Source organism: Saccopteryx bilineata, chromosome 11 (assembly GCF_036850765.1).
Source record: "Saccopteryx bilineata isolate mSacBil1 chromosome 11, mSacBil1_pri_phased_curated, whole genome shotgun sequence".
In the NCBI taxonomy this organism is placed as follows: domain Eukaryota; kingdom Metazoa; phylum Chordata; class Mammalia; order Chiroptera; family Emballonuridae; genus Saccopteryx; species Saccopteryx bilineata.
The window spans coordinates 46,233,514-46,257,532 of NC_089500.1; the positions used below are offsets into that span (position 1 = coordinate 46,233,514).

General features: G+C 47.2%; 1 protein-coding gene across 4 annotated transcripts in view; it reads right to left on the reverse strand.

Annotated features, from left to right (window-relative positions):
* GATA6 (GATA binding protein 6) overlaps positions 1–23,607 on the reverse strand; it is a 35,533-nt gene extending 11,926 nt beyond the window's left edge. The window contains exons 1-7 of one of the 4 annotated variants that reach the window (XM_066246402.1): positions 23,213–23,607; positions 22,988–23,037; positions 16,827–17,960; positions 12,325–12,491; positions 8,602–8,727; positions 7,523–7,610; positions 7,324–7,427 (exon numbers count right to left, since the gene is read on the reverse strand). In XM_066246402.1, the coding sequence (XP_066102499.1) occupies positions 7,324–7,427; positions 7,523–7,610; positions 8,602–8,727; positions 12,325–12,491; positions 16,827–17,925 (1,584 nt within the window). In that variant the 5' untranslated portion in view covers positions 17,926–17,960; positions 22,988–23,037; positions 23,213–23,607. The other 3 variants (XM_066246401.1, XM_066246403.1, XM_066246404.1) reach the window with 3 other exon arrangements.
* Positions 23,608–24,019: the final 412 nt, after the last annotated feature.

Consider the following 24,019-nt stretch of genomic DNA (forward strand, 5'->3'; position numbering starts at 1 on the left):
GGCCTTGAGATCAAAAGGAATGTATGCAAACTCCACATACTTCAAGGTTCCTGGCCAGGGTGACGTGTGACTTTCACAGTGAAGGCCAATGTGGTCAGACAGGAACGTGAGTTATTAGAAGGGGCTGTGAGAGAAGAAAGAAAGGGAGCCTGGCACCTAGGGAGCCTGAAGATAAAATGCCAACAAAATATTTATGTTCATGGCTTGTAGCAAGTGGCAAGTAGGATATTAATAACTACGATGATTGGTCAACTCCTGGGAGTGGTAACAGCCCTGGCCTGAGAGGCAGGCGACTTTGGTTCCAGTCCCGGCTTCTACGTGGGCTTGTTTTGTGACCTTACAGAGTCACTCTGGGCCCTGGTTTATAAATGAAGCAATAATAAGACCTAACCACAACTCTCTCAGAGCCTTGTGGGAGATTAATGACTTTGTAACTCTTTTTTTTATTATTCATTTAGAAAAGAGTTATCTTGGGCTATAAACTCGGGGGGGGGGGAATATGAACAGTTACTTAAAAATGCTTTTATGATGATTTTGTAAAAATTAACTGAAGGCAATCTGAACATTCTGAAAAGTTCCAATTAAGTTAGCATTCACTGTGTATGAATTTAAATCACATCATTTAGAAGTATTTTAGTACTGTAGTTATACTTAGTATTTTAGGAGAATCTTTTTCTAATCACATTAAGTACATTAACAATAGTAAATCTTACTATTTTTTCTATTACCCAACTAACAAGAGTCTTAGTACTATAATGTATCTTATTAATAAGTATAATATTAACAAGAACTTTGCACAACGTGCCCTGTATGTTTGGTCACGAGCAAATCACTTCTCTGGCAACTATCTTCCCTCCTGTGTCAGTGGAACCATATTTAATGCTGAAAATTACTAACCAAAATCAGTCAGATTTCATTAAGAAAATATGACTCCTTCTCTTCAAAAAGTTTCATATCACATATACTATCTATCACATATTAATCTAGTATACGCCATAGAGAATAACAATCTGGGTTCACATCCCAGCCCATAATATATATACCCTTAGGCCTGTTAGTTACCTCCTGAGTCTCACTCCTGCAAATAGGAAATGGCGGTAAAAGTACCACCTTAGTAGATTAATAGGAATAAAAGAGAAGATATTCATAAAACATGTGAGATATTGACAGAAGCTAGTTTGCTGCCTTCCATATGCCCACTACCTTATAAATGAGAAAGTATGGGGAAGGGGGGAAACCTTCTAAAAAGCAAGAGTATGACTGATAAAATGCAAGACTGATATTGCTAACGTCCGGCTTTCAAGTACTCTAAAGTCTCTCGTGGAACGGTCAAGTTAGGGGTTCAGCAGTCATTTTTCTGTCTCCGTGTTAACAGTCTCTTGATTCAGATCCTCTCTTCACGGCCAAGTTCCTCTATGTGAAAGCAGCACGTACTGTACAAATGACCTTTCAGCTATTTAATTATTATAGGAATGGTTAATAATAATAGGAACTATTATTTTGTGGCCAACCATAATGACACTGTAAATCCACAGTAAATTCAATTACTTGGAGAAAAAAAGGCAGTGGAATATAAACTTGCTAAAAAAGCAGCTACGTGACATCCCAATTTTTACCACAGGATGCAAATATTAATAAGTGAAAAAAAAATCTGGATAAAGAACTTTAAGTATTAACCTGCAAAGTGCCAAACCTTCTTTAGAAGGCCATAAAAAGACACCCAGATATCCTAACAAGCGTCAGCCCCTAAATCACTGGCCGTTGGCTAGGAGCACTTACGGCTATGCCTTAACTCTTTCAAACAGCTCTGAGCACAAGATTTACACCAGGCAGCTCAGAAGTATTTGACAAGGTCGTTGAATAACATTATCATCAAAGGGTGACTGCAGTAAGAAAACAGTTCTGGACAGGAACATAGCATCCCAGAAGAATAAAGGAGACAGGAATAAAGACACCTATTTAACAGAGAGAAACTGACCACAAAGTGGATAAGGTCCACCCACCCAAAGGCACAGAACCAGCCAGCGCAGAACGTGAGGTGAGGTTCTCCTCGCAGTCCATTCGCCTCTCTTTGTAGAAGTTAATCACCAACAATGAACCGCAAGGTGTAGAAACTTTTTCCTATCACTCACACACCATGCCTAATACATTTCCACTCGGCAGAGAAACACAGCAGCCGCCTAAACCATCTCTCGGCGAGGAGCCCTGGGGACTGGGGAACTAAACATTATAAGCTGTGAGGTCAGGGCATGTCACTAGCTCTAAGGAAGGATTATTTTCTTCCTCTTTATGAGGGGAAACCTTACTTGTAAAATGGAACAGGTAGGAGCATGCTAGCATCTGTTTACACCAATTATCAAAATACTCCCAGCTAAGAATGTTTTAATTGTTGGGCTTTAACACAGAAATGCATTTGTGACCGCAGTGGGGGTTAGAGGAAGTCCATCATTTAGAAATGAATGTGGGTTTGGCCCTTCCCAGGGCAGACTTGATATCCATTTGAAATCGTTTCAAAGATCTCCCTTCTGCCTATTGTACCAGCAGCATCTGCCTTTGGCTTCTCACACCCTGCACTCCAGCCACACCAAACTCCTAAAACTACGTCCCTGAAGTACCACACTCCGCTTCTTCCTGGAAACATTTATCCCGTTGTTTTCCCCACAAAAATCCTACCTGACTAAATCGAATTTCCTCTACTCTAAAAAGCCATTTCCAGCCGTGCAGTCAGAATCCACCACTCCCCGCTTCCACTACCTGCTGTACTTTGTTGCTCATTTCAAGAACCCCCAAACCTAACCAGCGGTAAGTTCTCTACACCCGCCTCCACCACTGCCACCACCTTATGAACACTTTGAGGGCAGGGACCTTATTTTAATCATTACACAGCACCCTCCCCCCCAATAGTGCAATACTTTGTAAATGGCTCAACAACTGTAAAGCAAGGACTAGTCACATACAGGATAGGGCAAAAGTAGGTTTACAGTTGTTTGTATGAAAATAAAAAAATAATAACTGAAAAAGAAAAAAAATAAACTGTAGTTTCGCATACTCACAACTGTAAACCTACTTTTGCCCTATCCTGTATGTTCAATGATTTCTTACTCTCAGACATTGCCTTATTGTTCATTTCATCCCCAAATTAATCATTCCTATCCCAAAGGAAATTTTGTTCTTGTTGTTTATTTTTTTCAGTTTTTTCCTTTTTGTTTTTGCATCCCCAAAGGAAATTAAGAAATATTTTTTAACTAACAAAACTTGAAGATGAAGATATAAAGTTTATGTATTACACATGTTGCATCATGTTATATACATCTTATATATCAAAAATACACATACATATGTTGCCTGCCTAAAAGTAGTTCTATAAATAATTTTTAAAAATTAAGAACTACTTAATCATTAAATATATAATGATGAGATAAACAGAGATAAACTATACGAAGTAGGCAAAAACAGGTTTACAGAGCACAAATAATACAATAATAAATAATACAAGAATAAAATGTTTCACATGCTCACCATTATAAACTTACTTTTGCCCACCCCTGTATATATAACATATCATCTAATTTTACAAATTTTTACGTTAAAGTCATAAGAAGGATAGCAAAATTTATAAACTACTAAATTTGGTAACTACTGAAATAGAACATGTTAGTATATCTCCCTTCTAAATAACAATAACAAAAGAACCTATAAAACATAAACTCAGTCAATAAATGGAAATCAATGAAAGATTTAATTAGTCCTACAATCCACAGAGAATATACATGTCAAAGAAAATCTGCTGTCTATTGAGGTCAAATGAATGCACATTTTTCAGTACAACTACATGTATAAGAAAATTTTAGACACAACAAAAGTTTATTTTTGGAGAAACTTAACTTTAACTGCAAAAGTCATAAAAATTAATCAACTGTCTATCAAAAATTAAGTTTAACACATTTTTTAATAAACATAAAGACTCCAAGGTAACAAGACTGGCTATTTTAGTCCTGAGCTATATAGTGACGGGTCTTCCTGATCTCAGAAAACAAACTACCCTCTCCACCTCCAAAATACACACACACATCATGCACAGCCTACAACAAAGAGAAACTGAGTTACAAGGTAGTCAGGTCACTGGCTTGATCACCATCAGAAGGAATGTCTCCTTTTTTTCCCAGGCACAGGTCTAGTTAAAACACAAAGTAGCAACAAGTACACAAAGCTAAGACATGCAAATAAATCAAAGAATTGAGGCTTCAGAGTAGCACAAAAATTATTTTCATGGCGTCTGTCCGAAAGAATGCAATGTTGTACTTTAGGAATCCTGCCCACACCTTCACCCTGCTGGGGAGGGAACCCTGGAGCCCCCTCTCACGGCAGCAGACAACTCGAGTGCCTCCCTCCAGAATACTCAGCCCCTGCCAGGTGAGCTCAGGAACCAGGCCATGATGTGACTTGGTGTCATCACCACCTGAATATGTCCACATGTAGGGCAGGGCAGGGCAGGGCAGGAGCATCAGGACTGAAAAGAAGCCTGCTGGGAATGCATACTGGTGATCTCCTAGACCTGATTTCTCAGGAGGAATGGAAATAGCAACCAATTTGATTAAGACCTCTGCAATGGCCTGACATCCTTGCTGTAACTCACAGCCATTAAGGAAAGGTCAGGCAGTTATGTTGCCATTTACATTTCTCAACGGAAGAACATGGGGCCCCGGTTCCTGTCTTCCCCTGAGTATGCCTCAAACTGCCCTTGGCTTTGTAGCTCACTTATCCCTATTAAACCAGGATGACCCTCATTTCCACCAAAGGGACACTGGAAATCAATGAGCTGCACCCATCATCAAAGAACACTTAAACAAAGAAGCCAACGAAGGTGCCACGTAGTACTACATACCAGATACAATCTTGCTAGGTGGATATAGTATTTCCCTCACCTACGGCCCTTCACAAAATCCTATAAGCGGTCAGTACCAGCACCAACTGTCCTCCAACATCATAAATCATGACCAAAATGGGAAAATGACACATCTTTATCAACATAGCCCCCTTTCACAAAGGCTTCTGCCAGCGGCTCACAGATAACTCCTCCAGCATGTTCTTTACAGCTTCAGCTGCCACGCTGGCCACGCACACCCGGAGAAGGCTCTGAGACCTGCTAAGGGACCAAAGAGCACACACTGGCACTCCTTGGTAGTGACCTGGGGAGACCACCAGAGTTGACAGTTATTCTTGGAGGGACACAAGTTTCCAAAGGCAACCAGTCGACTGGCTTCTGCCAAGCAGGCCCAGTTCCCCACAATAGGCCCGGCAGGTAGGAACTGATGGAGACATCCGCAATTGGCTCACTATCCGGAGAAAATCCACAACCCAGGTGCCAGCCAGTGCTGGTGGAGCCAGGCACAAGCGGGTCCGGTCCCCGGGGTGAAGGGAAGAGGGCAGGCAATCCCCCTCCCACCCTCCCGGGGGGAAGCTGTCAGGAAGCATTTCTGAGGACGCCTGCAGCTCACACACCCAGTTCTTCCTTGGTCCTTCAGAGGCTACCCAGGCTACAGGAAGGATGGAGCTTCCAGCAAAAGATCTTGTGTGGAACTGCTCTCCAACCCCGCAATCTCTAAAATCCTGTTGCTTGGCCTCCAGTCCTCTAGGGAGGAACTGAGCGTTCCTCCGAAGGGTGCTGGCTGGCAAACCACCTTCTGCATGCTGGTTCCCAGGCGAGAGAGATGCTCTGAAGGCAGGACTCCCGTGGTGCTTCTTCCAGACCGGCCAGGGCCAGACCCTTCACTGCCTTTTCACTGTGGCTCCCCTGGGAGGGCAACTGATTGGTCTTGCAAAGAGCTGATTTTGAAATTTTACATCACAAAACCACGAGGTCAAAATGGATTCCACCCATTATGGTTCCAAGTCCCCAAAGCCCATTGTTGGGCAAATATCTATTGCTCTACCATTTATCATTTAAATTTGGCTTTCTCCAAGCTTAAACTGGGCTGTATCACCAAGAAAAGTGACTTGGAGCTGGCAGAAAGCCCCATTTCTGCTAAAAAAGACAGACTCTGAAGGCAAAAGGCCTGGCTGCTCCCTCAAGCTTTGGAAAACCGGAACATTGTTTTTGCCTCATTTAGCCACATAATTGCTTCTGAGGACTTAGGGCATAATGAAAATATTTTAAAATAATTTTGATCTTTTCATTTCCCCACAAAGAACTGTTCTATTTACCACTTCAGAACCTTAAAATTACATGTAACCCTCCTGTAAAAACAGCATACACCAGAGTCCCACCTTTATAACGACTAGAAACATTCTTTAACCTGCCTGCAAAAAAACCAAAAATGAATAAAAGGCTCTTTTCCTTGTGAAACTCTGATCAAACTTCTTGGTTCATTAAAGAAAAAGCCCAGAAGAATTTGGGTCAGAGAACAAACGGAAATAAATATAATTTAAAAGCACAGTTTTAAAATGATTTTTAAGTATTTAATTTTTACTTGGTTAAGCCTGTAAAAACACGATGAAAGAAAAGAAACCAGCTCTGTGGTTCCCAAACGCTGGTTGGAAGACAGACACCTCAAGGGCAGGGTTTCGATTTCACCTGGGGCACTTAAAAACACAAATTTCCAAGCCCCAGCCCCAGAGACTTTTGACTCAGAAAAACTAGGGTGGGGCCCAAGAATCTGTAGCATTTCAAAGTACCTCGAATAAGGCAAAAACTAAATGTAGAAAACAATTACTAAGTAAATAGGGACTTTAAAGCTGGGTGTTCCATCCTAAACTAGTCTCAGTATAATCCTTCCATCCCCTGGGATGGGCCTCCCAGGTCCCACCCTGGGTTTCAGTGACATCTAAGGTGAGGCCTGGCTGTTTTTAAAGAGCGTTCCAGATAAATTTAGGAAACGCCAGGGTGGGAAAACGCTCTTCACTTGAGAAAAACTGAGTTCTGATCGCGGCTTTACAGATACTAACTCTGTGTGTGATTGAACAAAAGACCCTCACTCACAAACCATATTGCTCACAGGTTTGTAGCAAAGCTGAAAAAAAAAAAGAAAAAGAAAAAGCCTGGGTACAATTAAGGTGCATTTAAAGACTTCTAGCTTTTACTTGGATTAATTTCACCATAAAAATATGATATGATTTTAATTAAGAGGTTTGTAAAGTACTTAAGGTTTGTCATTTTGTTGACATTCAAATGTAATTTTCCTTAAAAACTATTCTTAGGTATCAGCTAACTAAACTGAACTGTTGGTTTAGATTACTGTACTACCAGATAAGATAAAATTTGAGATAATAAACTAGAGAGCTACTCACTAGTTCAGCAAGAGTCTACATCATTTCAACACTTACCCCTGAGGCTGTCGGTTGTGTTGTAGGAGAAGTATTTTTGCTGCAATCATCTGAGTTAGAAGAGGTGGAAGATGGAGTCATAGGAACAGGATTATTGCTATTGCCTGCAACAGCAAAAATTAACCTCATAAATATAAATATACTCTACTGTGAAGGTTGGCAAATACTTTACAATCAAATTGCATTTTATTATATTCACCAGAACAAGCCTTTGACTTGTTTATGTTCTTAGGTTTTCGTTTCCTGGTTTGAATTCCCTCTTTTTTCATAGCAAGCGGTCGAGGTACCTAAAGAAATGTTTTTCACATAGGCCATACAGTTAATAAATATTATATTGAAGAAAACCCAAACTTTAGCTGAAGACCCAGCATCAGTACTGAAAGCCCTCATTTACAAGAACTTGGCATAAATCTCAATCCAATTTTTATATACACTCAATAGATTTCAACTGCACAAAGACTGCTCTTACCCCATCACATACAGATTCCTTCAGGAAAAATGAGGTGGTTTGCCAGGGAGATATTATTCCCTCAATTAATATTTATTGTTTTAAACAACTTCAATTATAGAGTAAAACCACAGAATGCATATTTTTATTTCAAAGAGCTTATGTATTCTCTTTCTCCTACATACACAAAAGGTTATTTTCTTTTAAAAGATAGATATATTTATAATATTTTGTGCTATCATTGAAATGAAGTATAGACTCTTTCTAACTATCAATTGTAGGGTGTGACAAAAGTAGGTGTACAGTTATAAGTACACGAGTTTATTCTTATATTATCATTATTGTATTATTATTTGTATATTATTATTGTATTATTATTGTATTGTATTCTTTTCTGTACAAAGAACTGTAAACCTACCTTTGCCCCATCCTGTAGGTTACTTCTTTGTATAAATATATTTGATTGCATTCAAAAATTAAGACTAAAACTAGTAATAGTGCATTTTTGGTTGGTTCCATGCTTTTTTCTCTCTGTGCAGTTTTTTTTAAGGGTTATAACCATTTTATCAATTCTAATACACACTTTCCACATTTTTAATATTTCTAATATTGAGCTGTCTTACACTGGAAGTGTGTGACAGTTTAATTGGTAGCATTTTGTTTCTTACTGCTGAGTAAGACAACAGTAGAATTCATATCCTAGAGTCAATAACATGCATATAAGACCACCTTTTCACTTTCATCCCCTCCTCTTCTGCTTTTTCCCTTAACTGCAGTCACATGCGAACTATACTAAACATATAGACACATGAGCAGCACACGTGGCGCACCCCATGGAGTTTCATGTAGAGTCCACAAGCATTGCACACAGGTTCGCCCTCGGCGTTCCTACGCCACAAAGTGGTGGTTGTGGTGTGACAGTTGGCACAGGACAATCCAAGCCGCCGGGATGAAGGCTAGAAAGCAGCACAAGAAAGTTAAGTGTATCATTATAAGTGATTTCTTTTTTTTTTATGTATATGCTATATATACATTAATGTATCATGTCCCTGTCGTCAACAAGTAGGTACCTCATTATTATAAATAAGAGATCCCTGGAGAAAATTTAAATTGTGATTAGATTGACCTTGCTGGACCAAGAAACCTAAGTTTTACATAGTGTGCTCGATCCTAATCAGACATTTGATTTGCTCCAGCGTATTAGCGCAGATTATAGAATAACCGGGAACCAGTCGCAACGTTGGCCAATAGCTGCACCTAGTATATCGTCAGAGCTATAAGAGGACTGAAATGCAATCACAGCTGCCTGACAATGTTAAGTGCCTTCAGGCAGTCTCCACTTCCCCTGAAAGCTAAAGACAATCAGGTCTAGTTCTCAGATATGTGCAGAGGGACAAACCAGAAACTTCAGAAGAACCTATACATTAATAGACATGGATTTTGGAAAATGTACAAAATTGTTTGCAAAGAAGTATATTTTTAATATATTCAATAGTTATCATGATCAAATGCTGCCTGAAGTTTTGTATTATTCATTTTTTGCAAGGGATAAGCCAATTTTATGGCATTGTTTTAATGCTGGAACTGTCTTATCTACAATAATATTAAGATATTGTATTTACCTTGCCAGTATGATAACGAACTTTTGTTCACACAGAGTTAAATACTATTATCAGAAAGTCAACCCCGTTACTGTCATTCTGATCTTCATGTTCCCTTTATGCCCATAACATCCTTAAAAAGGGACTTTATTTGCCCTAAGTTATGTGTGAATTATAGCAAATGAGAATTTAAACTAGTATAAGTTCCTCCCTAGAATGGCAAAAAATCTGAATTTGTTTTTAAATTACCTAAGTAAGCAACTAAAAAACAGTGCCGTAACTTCTGTGAAAAAAAAAGAAAAGAAAAAGAAAAAAAAAGCTACAGGGAAAGTCCAGGAACAAAAGCAAGTTGAAAGTTACAGATTTGGGGAAGTGAGCTACACCAATTAATTTTTTAAAAAGGAAGTTGTAAAGAAGAATGGACAACAAAAATAAAAATTGAGCATGTTACTGAAATGCACAGATTAAAGGAAAGAGATTCCCAAATCCTTTGGTGGCAAATTTAAAAGATAGGACTGAATTTCTCATTTACAAGCCACATCCTGCGGTGCTACCTCAGCATTACTCTCCACAGACAAGTTATAAAAAACAGACACCAGTCAGTCTCTTAGCACTACAACATTTTCAAAAGTCAGGGCTAAGAAAAAAATCAATTTGACTTTTGATTGTAATGAACATGCTTGGCTGAGAGGATTACTATTTGGGGCACTGCTTTGCTAAAATGATGAAAACATGAAACTTTATGCATTAGAGTTTCTTTCTTTCTTCCTTCCTTCCTTCCCTCCTTCCTTCCTTCCTTCCTTTCTTTCATTCTGGTTAAAAGAAAATAATTTCCTAGGAGAACACTCCTTTCTCTTCATAAATGTGAAATCAGAAAACTAAGGACAGGAAAGTTCGTTTTATAAACAGGTCATTTATGACCGTTTCCAGTGGAATTTGGAGCCAATGTGAAGCAAACGTGTTATCAGAATTTGCCATTATAACAAAGAATTTTATGACTGTCAACTGCAGATCGTAAGTGAAGCCAGTCCTCATAAACATATGAAATGAAGGTGAGTGGGTTATAAAACTTCCTTGTAACAAGTGATCTCAGTTATGTTCATCACTGACAAGGAATTCAAGTTACACCATAAATCTCTTATTTTGCAATGTATTACAAGTTCAAATTCACAGTGATTGGTCCTGTACTGCTGGCTAAACAAACTTGGGTTCAACATTCTACTTCTGATAACTAAGGTAGGTCCATCAAAACCATAAATAAGAAGCCCACAACGAGAACTAATTGATAGACACACCCTTCAATAGGTATCATTTATAACCCATTTACAAAGCATATTGGCTGACCTTGGTTACTGCCGAGACAGCTGCTACACAGAAGGAAAACTAATTGATACAGAGATGTTAAAAAATGTCTTCCTGGTAAGCTATTTTTACTTGTAAAAACACAACACAGCACTATCTAAATATGGATGTTAATAGATTAAATTTATAATGTAACTAGTAACCAAAATGGCTACTATGCTACCAATTTTTTGCTCTGTCTCAAAAAAATGATACCTTTCTCAGCTCAGCTAGTTCTCAGCTCAGTGCGCCTTCCCAAAAATAATAATAATCATTTTCATGTTAATATATAGGCCAATACATGAAAAACGAAACTTCCTTGGAATATTTTCCAACTACTACTTATTATTTTTAATATTATGCATGTAAGAAAAATGAAAACCATAGGGAGTCAAACACTTAAGGAAATTTTAAGCTGTGGGAGGTTGTAACAAGTTTAAGAAACATACACTCATTAAATTAACCTTGGCCACTTTATTTTAAATGCATTTAAAACAAAACAGCCATAAAACTAATTGCTTCTCCTTAAGGTGTCAGACTTATATTGTGATGCAATTTTACTCTAATCTGTTTAACACGAACAACATGCGTAGCATTTGTTCCTGCTAATTAGAGTATAACAAATAAATTATGTGGATACTTAAGATGTCTGGCATCTAACTGTAAAATATCTTACTTTAAAAGGTATTATTAGAGTATGGGTGCTTGGCTAAACAAATGTTAGCCTTACAGTGAGGCTTGTGAAAGCTTTATTTTCCCTAATCACTACAGTAGTAAATACTCTCTCCCCTAAAACACACCTATACACACAACAATGACAATAAGAGATTGGTCCCTGAAGAAAATCAGAATCTCCATACTCTAAAACATTGTGAAATGTGTTCTTATTGGCGAAAATCCTCAACTTGAGAAGAACACACAGACTGCATTTTTCTTCAAGTTCTACTTAGTTCTCTGAAAAGCCCGATTTCAAAGTAACAAAGGTTAGAGTAAATAAATTTTCACCAGCCTCAAGGGCAATCCAAAAGACGGATGGAATTTGCGGCTAAAACCTGTCTCTCCAAGAAGCGGTAGAGGGACGGAGAGATGGAAAGGACAGAAGCAAAGAAACCCGCGATGAAGCTGCAGGAAGAAAGGGGCTGTGGTTCTGTTGTCACGTTCTGTGGGAGTTGGGGAGGGGTGCTGTAAACGAGCTTGGTTTTTCAATAATAAAACGCAAACCAGACCAGAGAGTGCCACGGAAAAAAAGATCTTCCCTCCACTTGTCCTGGGTGGGCATCCTCAGTCTTTCTCGTGGCGGGGGGCGGGAGGAGGTGTTTACGTAAATACAGAATTTTGTATTTAAAAAAAATGTTACTACCCTACACCTTTCTTTTTTCCACTTTCACATGAGATGTCATTCCCTATGTTAAATGTGGGGAAAAGGCTGTTTTCGTTCCCCAGATGTTGATTACGGGTTAACCTCCCGGTAAGGCGCCAGCAAATGGGGGGGTGCAGGGTGCACTCCATCCCTGCGCTCGGGTCCGACCCCGGGGACCCGGGCCCGCCGCACCTGTCCCCGCGGCGCCCGGGGAGGGGCGCGCCGCAGGGGAGGACCGGGCCGGCACTCACCACGCGCTTCTGCGGCTTGATGAGGGGCCGGCTGAGGCCGTTCATCTTGCTGTAGAGGCCGCAGGCGTTGCACAAGTAGTGGCCGGTGCCGTCCCGCCGCCAGAGCGGCGTCTGGATGGAGCCGCAGTTCACGCACTCGCGACTCTCGGGCAGGTCCTCCAGCAGGTCTGCGGTGAGAGCGGGGACGAAAGGCCGGGTGAGGCCGCGCGCGTCCCTCCCCGAGGCTCCCCCCGAAGACCCTCAGCTCCCCAAGGTCCCAGGGCTGAGGACGCGCTGCCCGCTCTCCTGCCTGGGTCCTTTCCCACCGATATTTCTTCTCAAGGGCGCACCCGGGAGCCGTCTGCTCCCCATCAATCTGCGGACCACTGTCTGCTCCCTTGGGCGCGCCCAGGAAAAACCTAGGCAAGGAGGAGACAGGGCTGGAAGCCGAGTCGTTTGCCTTCTACCACAAAGGACCTCAGGGTGGGGATGAGCTGTGGGGAGATCGATTTGGGTCCCCGACCCCTCCTTTCCGGCTGTTCACAAGCTTTTCAAAACTGAAATCCATCATAATTACAGTATGCCACTTGCCAAACTCGAGCAAACTATGCAATGTTGACACCAATCACTGACCCCCATTCCAGCACACAAACATCCCAGGACACAAGGAGGCTGCCTTTTTTATCTTCCTGTTTTCTTTTATCCTCCTTTTTTATTTTAAAAAGTAATCACTGCAACTGCCACTCTTCCTTTTCCCCATTGAAAATATATACACACACACACACACACACACAAGAGAAATTAGCAATGCTGTTTGTTCTTGAGCATTTATATCAATTAATTAGAAAATGACTAATATCTCCTGGGGCTGGGGGGGGGGGCGATGCACTAATATGAATAAGGAGAGATAAATGTTAAGTTTTATTTTCATGGCACAAGGACCAAACACTAAAATATTGTTTTTAAAGTGGATCTCATTGTTTCGATCTGCAAAATTTCTACAAACGGTTAATATTTTATTGATTCAGAAAATTACTAAGTCCATCCCAGAGCTAAATAAAACTATTTTCCCACACTAAAATTTCAACTTCTGTGGCCTTTCTAAATTGTGTATATGTCATTTCAACTTGGTTAGTTTTTGGAGTTCACAACTGATCTAAATCTGTTATTTAAAACAATCTTAAGAATTAATTAATGTAAGATTTATTACTTACCCTCAATCAGTTAAATATCAATGAATAAATACTAACTAAAATGATAGGTACTTATTAAACACATACTTTTTAAGCAGACTTTATAAAAATTAAGGATCTCTTATTTAGGGTTATTAATACCATAGATGTTTTAAATGTTCCAATTTGGCTATCTTTAAGGAGCATTTCTGAATAAAGTTTTAAAGTAAATAAACTTCACACTTTAGAGTTTCATTTGAAGATTATGTGGGCTATTGAGCCTTTTTATTCCTTTTCATTCCTGTGCAGTTTACTGCTTCATTCTGCCATTGACTGTTTGTTGTAAAGATATTTAAATGTGTCTTTGGCATAAATACTTTAATTTCATTAATACTATATATTTACCCTACAAAACAAGTCTCCTTCCTCAAGAAATAAGTTTAAAAGAAACCAGCATTCTATAATAACTTGGGTTCAAAGTTGTCATGGAGATACTGCAGCTTACAACACATCACAAAGATTTATTCTTCTCTGCCCTAAAAGCCACTATTGACTATGGTAATCAGTAAAATGCTCAGGACTTCAAGGACACCAAAGTTAAACAAGGTATTTGTCTTTGTTGTTGACTTTAAAATGTTACCTATCAGAGCCTCTCTCAATAGAGGAGTGGGGCATTCCCTGGAGAACCCAGGCCTGTGCCTGGCCTCCTTCCCCGAGATGGGAGCAGGAAGGAGAAGACAGTATGAACTCTCCAGGTAAATTTCTTTAGTCCTCTGAAAACCCAAAGACAAAACTTAAAAGTCCTCCCTGGATAAATAAAACTTAGAAAGTTTGCTTCTTTTTAGTTCAGTACCTTCAAAGCTCCCATTTCCTCCCAACTTCTTCCCATTCCTCACCCAGCAGCTACATGCCTATAAATCCTATAAATGATTAAAATAAGAAAAATGTTTTAAAATAAAAATGATAAAATCTGATGATGCTGGAAGCCTCTTCATCAGTTTCCCCCCTGCTCATCATCTCTCCTAACATGGCTGCCTTGAGAGCCCCCCGGAGAAGGACAGACTCAGGGGAGAAGTAAGTACTCAGTCAGCAAGTATCCCAGGACCCAAGGAATGGAACAGTTATTGGGAGCTTAAGAGAAGGCTGGGCTTGGGGACTGAAGGGCTGTGAGGACCCTGAGCTCACCCCAGATTCCCCACCACCCACCCATTACCAGAATGAGAGAGAGAGAGAGAGAGAGAGAGAGAGAGAGAGATGGAGCAAGTTCCCAGAAGCCTCCATACTGGGCAGACTGCAAAAGCTCAGCATTCAAGCTTTAGCCCTACCACACCTATGCGGACAAGTCAGGGTTATTCGCCTCCCCCACCCCCACACTGGTTTATTCTCACTCAGTAGCTTCCCACCCTCTAATAGAAGACGCAAATGCCTGGGTCTTCCCAAACCCCTTCTCATTTTTGGTTGGTTGTTTTTTAAAATACACTCTGGGGTCTAGAGAAGAGTTTTCTAATTTTGCAGTGTCCTATTCAGAAAGTGAGAAGAACCTGGTTGAAAGGATAAGCTAAGTTTAAAATGAAAAGAAACATAACTTGCCTGCAATCACACCCTTACTGCATCTCAAAGGATTTTCCACACAGAACCAGTTACTCTAAACACCCAAAAAAACTCCAGTTATATCTGTTGGACTACGTCTTTTTTTCAGTCCTGTGAAATGCTGGAAGACTAGGAGAAAGAAACATGGAGGTGATGCTAAGGTGTGTTATGGGACAGGCAGAGAGCTACGTGATCTTGTTGCAACTGCTGCTGTCCCTGTACCCAACTCCCGTGCCCTTTCAGATTCCTTGCTAGACTCCAGTCTGACAAGTCTCACACCCGTTATAACAGCCACCCCTTCCTATCCTTTGAAGACCCCTGATCTCCCTCAACTCTGTTCCTGAGAGCCAGGCGTGAGTCCGTACCCAACAGGACCAGTACAGCGCTCTGTTCTCTCAAGTTTCTACTCTAAAAAACAAACCTGCAGCCCCCCACCCCACTCTGCCAGCTCTGCAAGGGAAAGAAGAGGGAATTTTGAAGCCAAAATCTTAAGACTTTAAGGAAGTCTCAAAGGAAAAGAATGCTGCCCCTTCCCAGTTACTAGTGCTTTTCATATCAGATCCTTCATTTTCAGGCCACCAGAGTTTTCAGCGTGTCTTTTGAACACAAGTTTGGCAATGCCTCACTTTATTCTAACTAAGCAGGGCCCATAAAAGACTACTTGTCCCTAAATGGAAGGCCGAGGCTCTCAGACCTGGGGTGCAAAAGCATTAGGTAAAATAATTTAGGCTGACGCTCCTCCTTCGTCATTGCCACCTCTGACTCCCACAGATCCCCTTAAACAAACAACAGCCAAAAAAGAAAAAGTTTTGTCTTAGGAGTCTGTCACGTTATCAACAGGTTAAATAGAAAGAGAGTCCTGTGAAAGCACCAGAATGCTGTGGCTAAGAAGCCCAAGTGCCTGTCTCTGTCAGGCCAGACAACATGGTTCACACCCTCCCCTGCTGCAGTGAACAAAACACTTCAAAATGGGCTGCTTCCAGGTATTCTATTGCGTTTTTCCAGTTCACCAAAAATTGTCCCCACACTGAAATGATAGTATGAGTGAGATTTAAAAAAAAAAAAACCCTGAAAAATTGGTAGACTGAACTCTAGAGATGTGAGAGCCACAGACACCCCACACAACTGATGCCAAGCCAAAGCCCCCACCTCGACTTGCTTTCCTTCAGGCTGGTCACAGGATTGACCAGGCTAGTCACAGGATTGACCCATCCAAGGGTCCTGTCTTTCCCTCTCACCGAGGGGGTGCCAACCAGGTTCTTGGGTCCTTTTCCACTCTGGAGCTCTTTTAAATGCTCTCCTTGAGGAAAACACACACAACTCCTCACCTGTGGAGAGTGAATTGAGCGAGGCCGTGTGTGTATTTGAGGAAAGGGTGAACCGAGACCCCAATACTTCTTCCCAAAAGGAGCCTCACTCTTCCACTCACGCAAACTGGTCTTCCACGGGGCCCAGGCCCTGTCGGTTCCTTCCCGGCGCATTCCTCCCTACTGCCCACTCAACGAGTCTCTCGAGTGTCTCCTAGGCACTGGTGTACATATGCGTGTTAAGTCTCTCGTGGAAAAGAACTGAGTCCGCAAAATAAAAGTACCACAGAAACTGTGTCAGACCCTCGGTCGCCCGATGCCCGAGGCCGGGCTGACCTCTGGGCGGCCCGGTGAGAAAGCCGGGAAGACGAGGCCCAGGGCGAGCAGCGGCTCCACACCCACGTTCACCCTAGCGCCTCCGAGCCCGACCCCCACGCGGCGGCGCGGCCCTTACCTGCGCTGGGGCCCCGCGGCACGGGGAGCGGGGCTCCGGCGCGGCTCTGCAGGCTGTGCAGCACCGGGCTCTCGAAGGGGCCGGCGGGCCACGCGGGCGTCAGCGGCGCGCCCACGTAGGGCGAGTAGGGGCCCGGGTGGTGGTGGTGGTGGTGGTGGTGGTACGAGCCGTTCAGCGGCCGCGCGGCCGCCAGCGAGCCGTACTGGTGCTCCCGGCCGCCCATGGCCGCCAGGCCGGCCCCGCCGCCGCCCACGCCGCCCGCGCCCCCGCCGCCCGCGGCCGCGTAGCCCGCGGGGTCCCGCGCCGCGCCGTTGGCCATGGGCGGGCTGGCCGAGTAGGGGAAGCGCGCCGGGACGTGCGCCGCGGCCGAGCCGGCGCCGCCGGGCCCCGCGGCCCCCGCGCCGCCCGCGCCGCCCCCGCCGCCGTACGGGGGGCTGTCGGCCGAGGCCTGGGGCCAGCCCGGGGGCGCCCCCGCGCCGCCCGCGTGGCTGGCGGGCCCGCTGCCCGCGCCCTGCAGGTACGGCAGGCCGGGGAGCATGGAGCCCACGCGGGTGGTGGGCACGTAGACCGGGGAGCCCGCCGAGTGCACGAAGCCGCCGGGCGCGCCGTCGTAGGCGGCCGGGCCCTGGCCCGAGAGCGCGGCGAGGGTCTGGTACATCTCCTCGGGCTGCTCGGCGGCGAAGGGGCTCAGCTTGGCGCCGCGGCCGGACCACAGCAGCTTGCTGGCGGTCGCGGCCTGGTCGAGGTCGGTGAAGAGCAGCAGGTCCTCCCAGCTCGACAGGGCGCCCCCGGGGCCGGCGACCCCGGGCGCCGCGGGTCCGTGCGGAGCCCCGAAGGGATGCGAGGCGTAGGGGCCGAGCAGCAGCGAGCGAGCCGGGGGTCCCGCCGCCGCCTCCGTGTCGAGCTGCGGCGTCCTGCAGCTGCTGGCGCCGCCGGGCCCGCGCTCCGCACCCCGAGAGCAGCAGGAGGAGGAGGAGGAGGAGATGGGGGACGGCGGCGGGGAGGGCTCCCGCGCCGGCAAGTCTCTGGCGTCGCCGGCCTCCGCGGCCGCGGCCCCGAAGCGCTTCGGCAGGCACCAGCCGCCGTCAGTCAAGGCCATCCACGGTCCGGCGCCTCTGCCAGCGGTTCTAGCTCCTAAGTGGGGAGACGGGCAGGGGAGTAAAAACAACAAGGAGTTACCCAAAGCGCAGGCTGTACGACAGCTCACTTCCACTGCCTTTCCTAGCTACTGAGCTATCTCCAGGATCTCGTGTCTGCCCTGGGCGTGGGAGTTGCTGAGTGAGAGGGAACTTTAGCCCGCGCAGAGGCCACGAGATCCCCCGAGGACCGGGATCACCCGTCCGCCCTCCCCCCAAATCTCCGCGGTCCCCTCGCCCTCCGCAGCATCCTGCATCCGTGCGCGCGCCCGGTCCCGGGGGCGACTGCGAGGCTGGCCGAGGCTTTCCTTCTCAAAGCGTCTCCCTCCGAGACGTTCACACACAAAGTAACTTTTTAGGTGACTCTGCGTGTCGGCGCTGCCTTATCTCGCCTTCCCGCGGGCGCCCCTCGCCCAAGATGTCTCCGTAGGAAGGCTGCCCGCGTGCAAAGCACTGGTTCAAGGCAGGCAACTTGTCCCGAAAACGAAACCGCCGCGCTCTCTCGCACTGGCTCTCCCCGAGCTTCCCGGACTGCGCTGTCAAGACGGAACGCGAACCCCAGAGGAAAAGGCGACTGAGCCCCGGGAAGGTGGGGCGCCGGGGCGGGGACGGCCGTCTCAGACCTTCCGGGCACGGGCTGTGCGGGATGCCCGCGGGGCCAAGTCTCACGCCCAGCTCGCGTCCCCGCGGCGGCGCCGCACACCTTAGCTGGGGCTCGAGTGGCAGCCACCAGCGCGTGCGCTCTCGCGGGCCGGGCCGCCCGGCCCACCCCGTGGTCATCCCCGCCGGTGGAAAGGCCAGACCGTTCCGGAATCGGACGTAGCGGGGTGGAGCGCAGGGCAGAGAAAACGAGGGGGGACGTGAGACCGCCCTGGAGTAGAAGTCACCCCCAAGGAGAGAGCAGGAAGAGTGACTGGGAGACCGGGAGGGGGTGGAGGAGAAAGGCCAACGCAGCCGGGCAGGCCTCCTCGGGCTGTCTTACCGAATAGCTCGGGCTCATCTGAGATAAAACCACACCGAAATGAATGCTCGCACAGACCCGGCCCAGAGAGCCAGGGAGAAGTCTCCCTGCCTGCCGAGCTGCGGCTCCCGCCCCTTAGCGCGAGATAACTCGGAGATAAGGCAGCGCGCAGATAAGCGCTTCGGGGACAGGAAAAGACACCAGAAGTTGGTACACGGTCTTCCCGGGAACCTGGGAGCCGCTACAGCCTGCCGGGAGTGGAGAAGGGAGCCACCCTCGGAGTCGACCGTGGCCCGGAGGCCGAAGCCGGGGGCGCGCGACGGGCAGTGCAGAGAGAAGGAAAGAGCGGAGCGCGAGCGAGAGAGGAAGCAGCCGAACCTCGGGTGGGCGCTGCGCATGGAGAACGACCACGGCTGGAGGTGCTCCCGAGCGCGGAGAAAGGCCGAAGGCGCCGGCAGACGAGCGCGAGTCCGGGGTCTTCGCGGCGCTGCTGGTGAATAAAAAGGAGAGAGGAGGCGCCTCTTACTGCTTTGCCGGAAAATTGCAGCCTGCGCTCCTGATTGGACTCACCGAGCCCTAAACAAACAGCACTCGCTGAAGGGTGCCAGGCTGTGGGTCGGAACTGCACTGTGCGAGCAGCTGGGCGCTGGAGGTGAAGAGGAGGAGGAGGAGGAGGAAGAGGAGAAGGAGGAGGGAGCTAGGGGAGGAGAAAAAGTAGGGTGGGGAAAAGACGGCGAGCGGCAGGGGGAGGGGAGCGCGCCGCGGCGGCAGACAATGAGCTTTGCTCTGCCTGCGGGTGTGAGCGGAGCCGCGAGCACTGTCCCGGGAGCGCGGGCGAGTGCATCCAGGGGGCGCCGAGTCCGGGGACGCCGGGGGAGGGGCAGAGGGGTCCGAACTGCAGACCTCGCTGGCGACCCACACCCAGCCTTCGGCAGAGCGCTTTCCTCCGCCCCTAGTTACACACGCACTCGCCGAGGGAGGAGGGAGGTGTTGGCAAGGAAATACTGACTGTGCGCAGCCCCGAGCTGCCAAGGCTGTGGGAGAGACGCACCGGCTCCCGGGTCGACGCACCCTCCAAACGGGGTGGGGGGATGCTCTGCTCCGCTGCCCTTCCCCGCTGCTCCCTCCACATTCGAGGAGCTTTTGGCTCCGCATTTGTGTGTGATCGACCTTAAACTTTCCCCGACCTCTTCTGAGGACCCTGAAACTCAGAGGGTCGTGGTGGCCGTCAGGGTCGAGACTTCCACGGTGTGGAAAAGAAGGAACTCCGGTGCCCGGCTCCTTATTTGTGCCCTACTTTTTAGAAATGTACTAAATCCCTCGGAAGTTTCAGGCAGTTCACCTCGGCACTCCTCAGCTAACTTGAGGGGCTTTTAATTCGGGGTGCGGGGTACTTACGTTAGTCAATGGCGTACTAAATCAGTCCCTGAGGCGCGCAGGCTGTAAAAGGGCTTCCACTCCAGGAGCGCTTGCAGATGCTCTCCGAATTTGGGGGGGTCCCTGGGGAACTTCAGGTGAGTCTCAGAGGAGTCGTTGGAAGGAGGGGGGTCAGCTTCCCCGGACCCAGCCCAGCACACCTCTTCCCCCCCACCCCCACATCCACACCTCTCCTTCACTCCCTCCAAATGGTTATCACAACTGTGTACAAACTGATACGGTCCTTAGCCAGCAAAGGGACTGGAAATAAACGTCGCAGGGTTATCAGCGCCGATCTGTCATCAGCGAGTCGCGCGGCCGCGAGTTCGTCCGCGGCAGGAGCCTATTAGGTCTCACTCCCTTTCGCTCACAAAAAAAAAAGAATTTCTTCCGACAGACGTGACCCCAGAAGGTTTGCGAGAATTTTTAAGCAGGGCAGGAGGAGTTGTGTGGGAATGGATTTTTACACTCTTTTTTTTTTTTTTTTTTTTTTTTTTTCAGGTAAATTGAAGTAAATGATTTTCTAAAGGTCAGCCTCTTCTGAAAGCATTTGAACTCTTGTTTTTATTTGTTTGTTTTTGTGTTTTTCAGTTGGGAAAGGGAGAGGAACCTAAGCGTAGTCGAACCGGGATAGGCAGGGGCGCTGTAAAATAGGGTTTCAAGAGATGGTGAGACTTCGTCCCGAGTATATGTTCGTTCTCAATAGGACTGTGAGCTGTGAACCTGTGCGTCCTGGCGGAAGAAGTGGACAGGGCCTGGCCGCCGGGAGGAGAGCGCAGAATAGACGGCGTTAGAGATCATTCTTTTTTTCTTATTATTATTCTTCGTTGTAAATTGTTGCTCAACACTTCTTAATTTTAAATTGATATTGAAAAGGCCCATAAACCGTTCTCATCTAATTTAGTGGCTTTTATTACATTCCTCTCTGCCTCCCCCAATCTCCGCGGCGGCTCCCAGTTCCAGTGGTGGCTGCATTTCGCAAAGACTGAAGGTAAAAACTCTGGAACGGAGACCGGCGACAGGAGCAAGATCCAGGGGCTTTAAACTTTAACCCGAGTTCGATCGAATGCAACCGCCAGAGACCAGGCCGGCGTCCGCCGCGCACTTAACTCGGGCCAGGGCTTTCCGTGGGCTTCTTTCGGTTTTTCCATGAGTTCCGACCAAATTTTTTTAAATAGACTGAATTTTGTAGAAGTTCCTTGGCCAGCAGTTACAGAAATGCTATGGGCATTTGATTTCCTTTGTGTCCAACTTTCCTTTTTTACATGTTTCTCAGCTTTGCTCTTAAAAACAAAGTTGCTTTGTTTTGTTTTTAATTCAGATGTTGGTGAGCTGATTTCTAATGAAGACAGGTTAACAGATCTTTTTGGCTAATGAGAGTCCAGGCTGTGACGGGCCTCCGAGCCTGAGCCCGGAGTAGATCCGGCCCTGCGCGAACCTCGTTCCTGCTGTGTGTGTTTCTTTATAGTTGCAAGTACGGGGGTGTCCGTGTGAATTTCCTTGGACAGTAATTCCTCCCGGAGGAACCTGCCTTTCCCGCAGCCCCACAGATGAGACGAGAGGGTGCGTTTGCTCCGGCACCGCTGAGACGTAGATGAGCGGCGGGACAGACGCGGACAGAGTCCCCCACGTGAGGGTTTCTAAGGGCTCGAGAAAGGGCCAGGCATTTTTTACCCTCCAGATTACCGATCTCTTTTTAATATTGTCTAAAACAAAGGGGTGTGGAGAGGTCGTTTTTTTCTTTGCTGGGTCACACATTGGTTTTTGGGTTTTCTTATTCTTGTTCTTTTTTTTTTTTAGATTGGTTTCAAAGGAGGGAATGGGGTAGTGAAATGTTTTTCTTATCAGTTCATTTTAAAATAAAACAAAATGTTTAACCGTAGAGTTGATTCAGACTGAAACCCAGGTTGCCTGACCCTTCCAGTTTGCAGTTTTCCCAACACATCGACTTTGGCCCTGGAGACAACCCCCGGGGGGAGCGGCGCGTCCCCAGAGCCACCCCGCTGGCCTCAGGCCCCGCGCTCCGGGCTGCGTCCCCAGAGCCACCCCGCCGGCCTCAGGCCCCGCGCTCCGGGCTGCGTCCGAGCGCCCCAGCGGGTCTCAGAAGGTGGGAGTATAGCAGATGCGGGAAAGAAGTGCACCCCAAACTCGAGAGAAACCCAAGCATTGTAGGAGGTCCCCGTTGTGTTCCAGGTAGACAGGCAGGCTTTGAGGAGTTCTGTTTTCTTCATGATTTCTTTTCACTTTTTCCCCCCTGTCCTTTCTTTTTCCCTTTTCTTTTCTTTCCGCCTTTTTTTTTGGGGGGGGGGGTTCGCTCATCTGAAACGAAAACGTTTCTCTCCAGACTCTTTAGATCCGAGGGGTGGCCTCTCCGGAGTGAGCTGTCCCTCCCCAGCCGCCCTCCCAGCCCTCGGAGAGGGGCTGGCCCTGGGGCGCGGCCTGTCCCCCCGGGCTGATTTATTTGGGCCGCGCCACACCACTATTCGCGATTCGAATTCAGCCAGAAATCAGCAGCCAATGGGGCAGGGGGCGGGGGCTTCGCTGCCAGCGGAGCGCGGTGCTCGGGGACTCCGTCTGGCGCTGCTTCCGGAGGAGCGGCGAGACCCCGGGGACCTCAGCATCAGACGCCTTCACGCCCGCAAACTTACGCTCATTGTACTGTCATTTTACAAAGCTCCTGGCTACTCCAGCGACGTTTCTGAAAGAAAAAGAACACAACGTCTGGCTTAAAACCTATTTTTAAATTTAGAGTGTTTTAAAACCAGATTTATGGGGCCTTCTCGCATATACCATATTTATTCCTGTCCCGGGGACACTTTCGCCGAAGGACACGGGGTCACCTCGGCGCCCCCACCCCCTGCCCGTGTTCTGACCCACTCGCTGGATCCGGGCGGCGTGTTCCCTCCGGCTCAGCGGCAGTCGGTTCAACGAAGGCCATCGCCCGGAATCTTGCCGGTGGTTTCTTGGGTGGTGTTGTTGCTTTATTTGTTTCATTCTCGAAAACCCCTAAAATACTCTTTAGAAATGTCAGGTAGTGGCAGCGGAAGTGCGAACAGTGCGCAGCCTGGAGGTCGCCCCCGGTCACTTTGGGTAAGGGACGTGCCGCGCCACGCGGGGCCGGGCGGCCGGAATCGAGCCCCTGGAGCACGGCGGCCCCGCGCGCCGCAGCCCGAGGGCGCCCCCCGCGCCCCGCAGCCCGAGGTCGCGCCCCGCAGCCCGAGGGCGCCCCCCGCGCGCCGCCGGCCACCGCCAGCGCGGCGCGGAGGTGGGCTCGCGGCGGCGGCGCACGAAAGGTCACCCCGGTGGCATTCCTCTCCGCGCGCTGTTTACGTGACTTAATGTACTTCATACGCGGCGGGTAAGTTAAGGGCCGCGATAAGGGGCGGCCGGGGGAAGGTCGCTGTAAAAGCCCCACGCTGGGCGCCTTCGAGCCCTCCCCTCATCCATTAACCTTTTTACTTTCTTCTCCCCTCTCTCTTCTAAAGCTCGTTATCTGGGCCACCCAATGACCGACGAAAGATATTCCCTCCCTGCTTCTCCCAAGGCCGCTTTAAACCAAATAAATTTAGCTATTAAAGGGCCAAGATGTCTGACAAAAGATCGAAAGGTGTCTTTCCGTGATCGCTCAAAGAAGCCAAGGAGAAGCCGTGCCTCTCGTATCCCGATAAAGACAATCCACG